At 41.4% G+C, this 12,452-nt stretch overlaps 1 protein-coding gene across 6 annotated transcripts in view; it reads left to right on the plus strand.

Moving 5' to 3' along the window:
- Nucleotides 1-6,157: 6,157 nt before the first annotated feature.
- Nucleotides 6,158-12,452, plus strand: part of pax5 (paired box 5) — a 41,992-nt gene continuing 35,697 nt past the window's right edge. Inside the window, exon 1 of one of the 6 annotated variants that reach the window (XM_057036236.1) lies at nt 6,158-6,537. In XM_057036236.1, the coding sequence (XP_056892216.1) occupies nt 6,492-6,537 (46 nt within the window). In that variant the 5' untranslated portion in view covers nt 6,158-6,491. Of the gene's footprint in view, nt 6,538-11,027; nt 11,749-11,776; nt 12,399-12,452 lie in introns of those variants that run through there. The other 5 variants (XM_057036233.1, XM_057036238.1, XM_057036235.1 and 2 more) reach the window with 5 other exon arrangements.

Below are 12,452 nucleotides of genomic sequence, written 5' to 3' on the forward strand. Positions count from 1 at the left end.
GCTTAAAAACAAGCACTGCACAAACTATGAAACAATATATACAGTCCATCTTAGGATATGAAAAAATGTAAAAAGTAAATACATAATAATTCACAAAAATGAGGAAAATAAATTTGCACAAACAGAATAAGAGAGTAACACAGTAATATACGAATATGTATTCTATTGCTTAAAAACAGAAAAAAAGGTGTTTATTGAGGAGTTTTCAAATGATCAATGTTTCAAGCAGCTCTGGAGCACACTGTTTGATTCCGTGGTGTTTGGAAACAACTTCAGGCCACCAAGGCTCAAAAAAGTCCAACTGCAATTTGGTGACCTTAATCCTTTGACTGAAGTGTGAAGTTGTAGACACTCAGATGCACGAGGAGGTGCTATATCAATGAAACTTTTGAAAGTGATCACAAAAATCCAGGGCCTACACCTTGCCAAAAAGATTTAATCTGCTGAACTAAAAAATATATTTGGACGTATGGACATCCACGTTGAATCTATTATTACTGACTTATAACTAAATAGAACAGAAAGAACTAGTTCAGAGAGTAGCCCAAGATTTTAAGCATGCAGTCGATTCATACCATTTCTGGTATGCTACTAAATTAAAGTGACATATTTAATTCCTCTTTATGGAAACAAAGGATCCCTCATTTTTCCCCTGCACAGAGGCTATTTTCAGTCTGATGGACACCAAGCATTTTCGCCTTCCTCAATAAGGCACAAGTATTAGTTATAAAATGACTGAGAATTCATGTGCATGCATGTCTTAGTGACTAGTATGGAGCTTCAGGTCTGTGCTATTATTACTTGTTGATGGGAATTTGAATCTATATGTAAATGTAATTCAGCAGACTGGCTATCACCATCAGTCATATTTTTTAACACATACAATACAGCAGAATTATGCCAACCTGGCTGCTGTGCAGACTGTTACATGAACATCCATCTTTTCAAACTCCTATATATTATGAAAATAACAGTCAACTTTGTATATCCCATAGGCTTCTCTATTATAATCATAGTGAGTGAATGGTATTAGGAAAGGGAATCAGGCTGAATGCCATCTGATTCCAGACGTCTCTCCATGCGTGTCAACGCAAGAAAGGCCATCACGGAGTTGGATTGTTTCCTTTCAAAGGTTAGACGGCACCTCATGTCTGAACACTATCACTTTTGGTCCATACATCTGCCACGCACACACACACACACATACACACACACACACACACACACACACACACACACACACACGCGCGCGCACACACACACACACACACACACACACTTAATATCCTGCAAGTGTTTTGTTTTTGGGGGTCCTCAGCCTTCTCTGCTCCTCTATATCTCTCTAAATTGGATGCAGGTCTGGGATGCCTCACTGCCTCAGTGAAATTGTGATGTGGCTGCCTGATTTTGGGGGAATGCATTTGAAGGTATTTATTATTATTATTTTTAAAACAGGTAGAGGAGACCAGCTGAATGGAGGCATCTGGTTGAGCGGTTCAGACCACTGACGTGTTAAAGATGGTTGGTGAATCCTGGACAGGGATTTGAAGTCCACCTATTTCCAATCATGCATTCCGGTGGGATGGTTCTGCCTGATGAATGATCTTTATTGAGGAGAGGAAGTTAAAAGAAGCATGTCATTGCTCTCATTCCTTGGTGTTTAAAGGTGGCAGGAAGGCCCTTAACTTTTGTTTGGTGCTATTTGCTACAGTCAATACGTCAGATGAGGAGTTTTATCACGAGATTCTCGGCCATATTGACAGTATTCTGCTACTGATGGTCATCTGCAGACTAAATGTGCCACAACTGTGGACTCAATGCTTCAAATGTCTTTGCTATTTAATATTTTACAAAAAATTTTGGAGCGATTTTTAAATTGTTGAAATGCAGTCATAACTTCTAATTTCTACTAATTCTCAAATAATTGAAATGTCATGTTAGTTGAGGAAAAAGTAACGATTTTGATGTATTTGTGTACGTTATAGATGGATGACTGTAAAATTACAAATATTCAGATTATATTAGCAGGCTTCTGTCCGATTGGATTAATAGATGTTGCAAGCACAAATTCAGAAGTAAGTTTCCTCAACCAATCAGCCTGTAACTAAACTTCGGTATTATGCCAATCTTCTTTTTCCACTACTTTTGCAGGCTTGATCTTGTGTGGGTAAATATAGCTTGCCAGCTTATATCAAAGCAGTCAGTCAGGAGGAATTCCCTCCAAAAATAAAGATTTGCCCTGGATCAGCGTTTTTGAATAAAAATGCCCTCCCGTGCATCGTTCACCCTTTGCAACAGCATTTTCGATGCTAATGTCTCATCACCAGTGTTTCTCTTTAGTTTCATCACAGAACTAGATCCGTACATTAGGGGTATTTGCAACCTTAAACAAACCAACATCCAAGAATCATAGAATTCAAGCTTGAAAGCCTGTAACAGTAGCGCAGCACAGCAAGTATTTCATAGTTTCTATTTATACAGTAAATGGGATCAAAAGGCAATTGGCTTTTGATCACTTTTGCTTTTTCTGTTTCTGCGATTCATACAAAACATGAACTGTGAAATGAATATTTTACATTACAACCATGGAGAGAGTGTGGCATGAAAATCAAAGAACCTGATGGTTTGTTCCACATTTCCTACTGCAGAGCTTTGTTTAAACCCCACTCTGTTCACCTGCCAACAAATCGTCCTCACATCTTCTCTTCATTGTATACTTTCTGGCTTTGAGTGCTAAAGCTCTTGCCAGAGAATCCCTCACCTCCTCTTGCAGGAAAAGACTGAGAGAACAAGCCAGGCAATGCCTTTTCAGACCCCAGCAACTAACTATGTCTATGGGGATTAAATTTAGGAACAGAAGCTCTACACACACCTTCACACTCCAGACCCACATGGTGCCACAACACCTCTTTCTCAGATGCAAGTATAAAACCAGACTGACGGGGGCCTTGTCCACTCTTGTCTGCTCTTGTCCGCTTGTGCCCAATTGTCACACTGAAATGTTTACCTTTACATACAAATGGCCTGGTGTCATGTTATGTCACATAATGTTTCATGGACAAATAATGTGTCCTATTTCTCAATCTGCCTTGTAGCTCTTAAGCCCTCTTGTAGTCTCTGTAGCAACACCCAGGAACCATGACTGCAGAAAAAGGAGAACCTTGTGTCACAGCAGTGAAATGCCACCCTGAATTAAATCCCAGGGATCTAGAGGTAAGCTCAACCAGCACCGCACTACACGTGGGATTTCGGGTGGAAACAGTGGCAAACATCAAGCAACACAGAAAAGTTGTGATCAAACTGGCGCACGTGTCTTTGTCTGCTTTGCGTAGATGAGACAGAGTCAGATCAAAGTTGATCTAGCGCAGCGAAGAAAGGTTTTGCCCAGGGGGTTCCTGGTTTGAATGTGTAAGAAATCATAAAACCTTTGAACCGTCTCACCAAATAAGCAAGGATTCAGTTTTTATTGATAAAAGAACTATTTTTTGGCCTTTTACAAAAAGTTTTACTGCAGGAAATGTAGCAATATTGAATTACAATGGAGGTGTTTTTGACTAACTGTAATGAAATACAAAATTACCTGGAACCTGGAAAGGCAGAACCCTCAATAAACTTTGAGACTTAAGGCTAATGAAAAAGATATGAGAAGAGCAGTGGTGGGCAGGCTATTGAGGGTATATTGTTCTTTGTCAGTATTTACATCAATTTAGTGGAAGATTTTCAACTTGTCTATCCACTAAATATAACCCAACAAATTTTGAGCTAGGAAAATTATTTCCATCATGTATATTTTTCATGCATATTTGGACTTTCTGACTTCTGCTAAATGTGTCAATGCAGTGAATCCAATAATATGTTAGATTTTTAAAAGAAATGTACTTGCTGATATAAAGAGGCACGTTTAGATTTTATACAAGTATGAAATAAAAAGAGGAAGCAGAACTATAGTCTTACATTTCTGCCAGCTTCTTACAGTGTAACAGGCCAAGCGGCTCTAATTAATCAATGTGTGTTTCTTTTTAAATTCAAGTCCTTAAACTGCCTCCTGGCAGTTTACACATCTTTAGACGGTTGGTAACAGCCACAAGTCCCAGAGTGACACTCAGCACTCCCCCGGTGTTTACGTGTTTACTTATTGTTCTGATCGACCCTCCTGTCTCGCGCTTTAATGCGATTCTTTCCGGTTCCGCGCGGTCAGCACGAGGGTCACCCATGCAACGACCCCTCCTCTGATTAATAACATTAATTAGCACGTGGATGGAAAAAACAAACAAGTGATAATTAATATCCAAACTATGGCGAATTCTTTAAAGCATACATTTGTGAAAGGATTCTGAAGATACCATTCAGCACCTAAAATAATAACAAAAATAAAACATGCGGCTGATTACAGAATAACATAATGAAATTTTAAAAGGATCAATCTTTGAGTTTTATTTAAGTGGCAATAATAACTCTAACAATAATAAAAATAGTAATAATATCATGCATATGTTCATATTTTATACACATTTATTTTTGTTTTATAATGTTTGCAGCAATAAGCATCACCTTACGTGTCCCTCACACGCAGCCTAACTTAAATATATAGTATGCGCACCAAAATAGGCCACTTAACATGGCAATTCTTTCTCAAAAATAAAATATTCGGGATTTTCCAGATTGCTCTATTAAGCAGGACCGTATTTTGGGGCTTATATGTTGAAACTGTATTGACAACCTTGATTATATTCAGTGTATATTCATTTCCCCTCAGCAGGTTAAACAATACGAGTTTGAATAACTCCACATTGAATATAAAGTACATTTCGGATTTTGTAGAAATGTCCTTCAAGTTAAAATGTTCTGTATCGTCCCCACGTTTAATTAAAACTATCTCTAATTGATTCGTTGGTTTGTCCACTGGAAGGTCAAAGCTGGACCTCTTTTCTTGTTTCCAGTCATCACGCGGAAACGATGCTATTTATGTTTCGATGTCGTGGGCGCGAGCCGAAGGTCAGGGTCTTATAGTGTTGCAGCGCGAGGCGACAAGCAGGGCAAAATGGGTCGCTGTCTCGCGCTTTGTTACGCACTCAATTGTCTCGGGGCTGCGCGTGAACTTTGAGACCCGTAACTGTCTCGAGGATTGAAAAAAGAAGGAATAAGTTTGTTCAAGGTCCAGGCGGCGTAACTGCCAAATATTGTAGTATATTTCTTGTTTTTGTTGTGTTAATTATGAATACACGAATTTATGTAATTAATGAATAAAATCAATAAATAAGTAACCTAACCCTAATCAATAAATATCATTAAGCCTCACACCACCTTTAACACGTAGAAACCGCCACTGACCTTACTCTTTGTGCTTTAATTTTTTTCGTGACTGCTAATAAATGCTTTTTTAAATGCTTTCGCTATTTTATATATTTCCCCCACATCGTTTGTTTCCGAAAGATCACGAGATCCCGAACCTTGTTTGTAACAGGTTCGAGTGGTTTCTAACTTTGTTGCAATAATAACTTCACTTGATATTTGCTTTTACAAAACGGAAGCACATGTTCAGGAAATGTCGATGAAATTCTCGCTGAGAACTAAAAAAAAGCCGTGGAAAAATTAAGTTAGCAAATTAATATTGAAATTCGACGCCGTGCAGGTGTGCGAGTGAACAATCAGAGCTCAGGACCGGAACTATCCGTTTGGTGGCAAACACATTTCACGCGAGCTGGGGGGAAGGTTTTGCTTCTGACAGCAGAACAGGTGAAAATGTAACTCCCTATTGCGCCTGCTCCGGTTTCCCTCCGTGCGTAATGCGTAAAAACGCACCGTGCGTAACAGGTGTAAGCAGGCAGGGTATGCGAGAAGTTTGTTGGAGAAAACGATGTTTTGGGAATTGGAGAAAGGACACTGGACAAAATACACACAAAAAACCCCCAAAATAGACAGAGTGGAATCCTGTACTTACATTACGCACATGATTCCATCTAACCTGTCTCCTTTCTTGGATCCCATAGGAAACAATCAAAGATGGGGGGTAAAAAGGGAGAGAGCAGAGCGGGGGCGGGAAAGTTTAGTAAAGTGGAACTTGGTAACAGATGCGAGTGAGGGGAGCGCGGCCCCAGCCAGGGGAGGATGGAGGTTGTTGTGCGTGTCTGCGTGGGCGCGCATTAATGTACACGCACGCGCAGTACAGCTGTGTATGCAAGATCGCGCAGGAAACGGACAGGACATGAGCGCACATTGAGTGAGCGGCTCCTTTACTCAGTGTGATCATTTCACGCTTCCCCCCGAAGCCTTTTTTCCACCTAAAGTGTTTAGTTGCAGCTGACTGAGCACTTGCAGGCAGTGCAACAGGGAGCGGAAGGGTTGAATTATTTCAACCTACGACTCGCCCCAAAACTACTGTAGGACGGAAGAAAAGAGGGAGAGGGGAAGAGAGGGGGGATCCCGGAGAAACTTTTGTTCCTTTCCCCTTTTTCTCCCTCCATCGCCTCCCCCTGTTCCTCCCGAGGAACATGGACCAGGGGCCCAAGAGTCCTGCGCTGCGGCTGGTAAGAGCAGGTAGGGTCGCACGACTCCAGCTTTATTTCACTGTTTGTTAAAGTTGTCCTTCTACTCTAGTCGTCTCTACTTCTCTATCAACTTTCATGTTTTGAGTGTACTTCTTCCGAATCGAAATGTTGTGAAGTTTATTAAATCTAACTTGTTGTAAACCTTTTATAAAGTTCTCTTAAGTTAAGAGAGGCTCTGTTTTTCCGAGGCTTCTGCTTTCCATTTCTGGACTGTAACGTTTTGGACCTTTGTGAAGCCAGTGATAAAATTCTGGTACTTTTGTTAAACTTTCTAATCTTTAGGGCTGTTGTGTTTCCAGTATCAAACCATAATTATTATATTATTTGACACCTTCGATGCTGTACGGTGACTAATGGTTGTTATTCTGCACTGAAGCATTTGCCCCACGTGTTGATCGGTTTTCCTGGATTGATTCTGATAATGGACAACTTTATTACTCTTGTCAGATTTTGGCAAACAGAGGCTTGCGCAGGTGCAATCTGCGGATTGCAATCACGGATTTGAAACAGTTTTCTTGAGTCGTTTTTGAAGTGAAATGTCAAAGTATGTTAACGTTCTAATGACCAAAGGCCAGAGTTGATCGAGACAGGTCACTGGGCCGCTCCGTTTTGTTGCTATTTTTCCTGCACGTCTTCATCAGTTTATTCAACAGGTTCTCTTGTAGGACTATTCATAAATCAGCGGGATCTGATACAGCATTAGATTAGGCCAGAGACCTTGTTATGGCACCCAATAGACAGCAAATCATTTCATATCGCTGCCCACTGCGTCTGCATTGATAAAACGTCGTCAGTCATTAAGAAACGGCGGGCAGGTGATCCTCCCTCGGAGGAGATCTCGCTACTCCCCAAGCGTAATTCAGTCTCTGCGATGAGCCTGGTTGACACGTTAGACATGCACGATAGATACGAAAGAATTATTTCTCATGCAATTGTTTGTACAAGACTTATCAGAAGTAATCTTTAGTCTTTTTTCATCCAAGCCCATCATCGTACAACGGAAATAATGACTTCTTTTCTGTCTTTGTGGAGGCCTTACCCTCGATAAATGTTGAAAGCAATGGGATTTGTGGCGGTTGCATAATGACCTTTTAACCACTGAGGAAATCAGAGTTTAAAGGAGGCCCTCCCCTGTTTGTATGTCGGGTCTGTGGGGCTCTATGCTGGTACCTACAGTCTCTCCATTTCCTCTCAGTTTAAAATGCATGCTCTGGGTACAAAGGGGCTGCTGTGGAAATGAACATGGATCTAATCAGATCCCCCTGCCGACGCCGCCCCCACCTGCACCTCCCCACTTCCTGCCCGAGGTTGGTGCGTAAAAGTGCGCATAGGCCGATTATCCGATTCGTTTCCAATAACGCTGGCGCCAATTCGGCACACTGACAGAGCTCAAATTAATATCATTTTCCTCGTGGGAGGAACGTCTTCCAGTATGGGCTCCGGGTTAAAATATACGTACCACAGAATGTGCTCTGTTTTCATACAATACAGAAAATATGTAGACGGCCCTCGTGATGCCAGAGATGCATTGTAGCATTTTAGGCCGTGTCGCCTGAAACTGTCTCCTTCGAGACCACATTTACAGTCTCACTTTTATTTGACTGTTTTTTTTAATTTAGAGAAGTCGAAACATTTAGCAAATAGCCATTAGAAAGACCGGACGACATTTATAACGTTGTGGAAAGCAAGGAAAAGTCACGATGTTGACTCTGAAAACGATGAGTGTGAAAGAGGGACAAAGGAAGACGAATGACCTCACATGCCTTCATAGCCTGCGTTGTTTTTGACCTTAAGCTCCCCGTCAGCACACAGCAAGGTGTGATGTTCTGCCTGACAGATGACAGTCTGATCTGTTGTGCCATTATAGTCTAGTGGGTCGATTGGATCGGGCTTTTGCGCGCGATCACAGTGCGCAGCAGAGTTTGGGTGTGACAGAGCTTGACTCTGTACTCTGGATTTTATTTATTAGTCGCAACTTTTATATTCCACAAGCAAATGGAAACTTAAGAAAAGATACGGGAGCTTTCTCATTGTGTTTACAGTCAGCAGGCGTGTAATAAACGAGTTGGTGGAGTTAACATGCGCTATTAATTTTTCATTGCTTTTTTCGTTTCTAGTCTCGGGCGCAAAACACAGAGCAGCCTCAGCTTTCATGGTGGGGGAAGAAAGAGAACACTACGGCAACGTTGCTTTCAATTAGCCTCCAAATGATTATCACATATCCACCACATTCGTACTAATGTTTTTAAAAGTACGCGCACCCCACACCACCACTACCATCAATACCCCCCCCCCCCCCATCCCCCCTCCCTCATTTCCAACGTAATGAAATATGGTAATAGTTTGGATCCCGGATTAAAGTCGTCTTACCCTGATGGAAGTTTTCTCCAAAATTTCAACCCTACAGCAACAACAATTTGTATACATGATTGATTGTGTTTGGAGTTTTTAATTGCTTGTGTATTTAATTTGCAAATGGGAGGGGTGGGGTGGGGGTGCAATTTACTTCTGTGAGGGGGCAAAACGATCGTGTCAGTATCTCAGCAAATGAGTTGTTGAAGGAGGGAGGCCAACCCCCCCCCCAAAATCCAGTTTTATATAAAAACAGAATGAGATATAGTATTGTTGTGGTTTTTATTTGGAGTCATGGATTTCGAGAATATTTGAGACTGATCATTTAAAAAAATAAATAAAAAATAAGACAAGTCGTTTGGGAGACGTGCTGTGACATGCGCATAAAATACCAATTAGCTTATGTGTCAGGTTTTTTTATTTTCATTTTCATTTTGGTTAAAATCATACGTGCAGGACAGAGGGCCAGTGATGGAATCGTACTTTTTTTAAAATCAATTTTTTAAAAAGTAAATCAGGCTGTGTTTTCTGATTTCTCATTTTGGAAGAAGACAACTGCTGACGATGCTTATGATTGTACGAGGCCCTAGTTGATGAACACAATAAGGAATTTGTCAAATATGATTGAGGACTTTGATGAATATTTAGGGTGTAATGCAATAGATGACAGACAGAGATGCGCAATATAAATGAAGGACGCAAATATGCTGAACATAAGGAAAGTTTTTATTTTACAGCCCAAATCAGCCGGATCCTGGTTAATTAATAAGATTACCCGCAGGTCGGATATATTTTAAAATGTAGGCCCTCCATCGAATGACTTGAAAACTCTTGAGTTAAAATGTGTTGATTTAAGTTTTTCTCTAGTTGTGTGCGGCGGGGAGCGCGCGCACGCGCGGAATATGATATTGTTTGATTTCCCAAGATCGAACGCCCCCTTGTGGTTCAGATCTGAACAACCCACCAGAGGCCCCTCGGCCACAGGGTAAACCCAATAGAAAAAACCCTTCAAACTTATTGGCTTAAAAACATGAAGGAAACAAACATAAAAAATGTTTTAATGACATCAGCTAAGTGCCTGAGAGCGAGCACAGAGGATGTGGAATTGAGTCACACATGTATGCATCAACGTGGATCAATTCAGAGGAAATTTTACAATAAAAATGAGAGATTTGACATACATAATAATTTTACCCGTCGACCCTTTTCCCTATCAGACATGTTTAACTTGCCCCATGAAGAGACCTATTGAGAGGAGCGCCTAAAATAGCAGGATTAGTTAAGACTTGTTGTTTATGCCTCCCTGCGACTGGCCTACATAGAGAAGAATCCTGATAATTTCATCACTGCGCACCTCTGAATGCGTCCATTCTCGTTACATGTGCAGCATCCACACGCTGAACAGATGTAAACAAACAGGAAAGAGGGAAATAGGACTTTTTAATTTGGCTCACGCTTAAGGCTATTTGTATGGTTAATATTACAGAGTCGAGGCTTTGATATGCCCTCTCGAATCAGGTGGGACTTCTGTGCAATAAATCACCGTCTTTCCATTTCGAGCGCAGACGCACAACTCACCAATTGCATTTCATTAAAAAACATCAGTTTGAATCCGCAATCAATTAGATGATGAGTGCAAAATACATTTTTTCATATGTTGTCCTCCCAATTCTCCCCGAGCTAAAGATTTATAACATTGTGCTGAAAGAGGAAAACAACTCAAGCTACACATGTCATTCTCAGACGGCGAGAGATCCAAATACGGTTAAAATTCTAAACAATAACTTTAAATTATTCCCCTGGAAACTTTAGACTAGTAAAATCTGTCTTTCTGCTGTGTTTTTCATTTTAAAAAGGTGGACTGTTAATTTCCCCCGTCCAAACCATTGCCGCAACTAAGCCTCATTTTAGTAATACTCCGTTAATTAGCCATTTAATATTGACATGAATAAATTGAGCCCACGCGACTATAAAGGCGTTGAGGTTTTTTTTAACCTCCTTAATTGAAATTAAACATATGATCATTTACTCCCTGATCCCCGCGTCGCTTCACCGCTTCTCTGCATTGGTGGACGCGGCGGTCCGCGCGGCGCGTCATTGGCTACAGGCGCACTCACCAGCCAATCGCTGCGAGCCTCTGATAGATCGTATCCGAGGTTGGCGCTGACGCGCTTGGCAGCGCTCGTGCTGTGATTGGCTGGATCGGCCGTGAGTGACGGGGAGCCGGACGGCGCGTGGAAGTTAGGTGTTGAGGGGGCTGGATGAGCGGGCGCTGTCCGCACAAGAACAGGTCCTGAAACGGAGAGTGCACCGCGCGAGACTCCGGCAGCTTCCCTGAACACAGAAGAAGAACCGCAACACGGAGTTGGGCGTTTTCTCCTGCGCGCGCGGGAAAAAAAAGAGAACAAGTTTTTTAAAAAAAAAAAAAATTCGGACAGGAGTGTTTTCTGTTTCAAGAGCGAAGAAATGCGCCCCCAGTCCGGCAGAACCTTGGAGTTCAGGTCTGACATGAGTCCACCACAGCAGAAGCAGAGACTTTAGAGATCCCGAGAGCTGCTGTTTACCCCCAGGAGCAGGACAACTACTCCAACATCACTCAGTAGCTCTAACGCGCACCGCTGTTGGTTTTGAAAATTTGTTTTCTCGGCTTCGATTTTTTTTTTCTTTACTGGTAATGTGGATATGAAACTTCAAGATGCGAGCGCCGACGCCCTCACAAACGCTTTAATGATGAGTTCACCAAGTGTTAGTGTGAGAACAGAGGGACATTTCTGACAAGAGCGCAGCAGAACACCGGATGCATTTAATCTGCGGATCTCTTAAGAAATGTTTCTTTCGCCACTAAAGGGTGTGTGTGTTTCCCCCCTACTTTTTAAGATGTATTTTTATTTAATGTTTTTAATTTGACATTACCGAAAGGGAAAAGTTCTGCCCTCCACTTAAGTCCCAGTCCAGGGGTCGAAGCCTGCGGACAGAGGAGGCGCAGAAAGGGATACTTTGGTTTCGCCTTATTGATTATTATTGTTTTCGATTAATTTTTATATATTTTCTTTGGACCGAAGGGACTCGAACAGCCACAGGAATGTGCACTAATCGCGTCGTTTGCCTCCTGTCGTTTTGGAGACTCCTGAACAGACTGGGTTTGGTGTCCGGACTTCTCGGAGGAGGATTCCGAATCTGATGCATATTTTTGACCACGTTTTCTTCTTCTCTACTCCATAAAACCCTTTTTTCTATGTATGAATATTTTATTTTTGACCACAATTATAGTATCCGACTCCAAGAATTTCTGCAAGCAAAAGCAACTTTTAAAAATTAAAAACAAATATCGAGAAATCATTTTTTTTAAAAGGAATTAGTCCCATTTTTCGTTAATTAGAAGCCACATTTTTCTGTGGGTGTCTGAAGAGGAGCGTCCGGTTTATGTAAAAACCCCTTCATATCTGGGCTCTCCGATGGAGATTCATTGTAAGCACGATCCGTTTGCTGCGATGCACAGTAAGTTCTGTTTTTAATGTTCTCCATCTGCATCGTCATCAGCATCATCATCAT

Source organism: Takifugu flavidus, chromosome 6 (genome assembly GCF_003711565.1).
Source record: "Takifugu flavidus isolate HTHZ2018 chromosome 6, ASM371156v2, whole genome shotgun sequence".
In the NCBI taxonomy this organism is placed as follows: domain Eukaryota; kingdom Metazoa; phylum Chordata; class Actinopteri; order Tetraodontiformes; family Tetraodontidae; genus Takifugu; species Takifugu flavidus.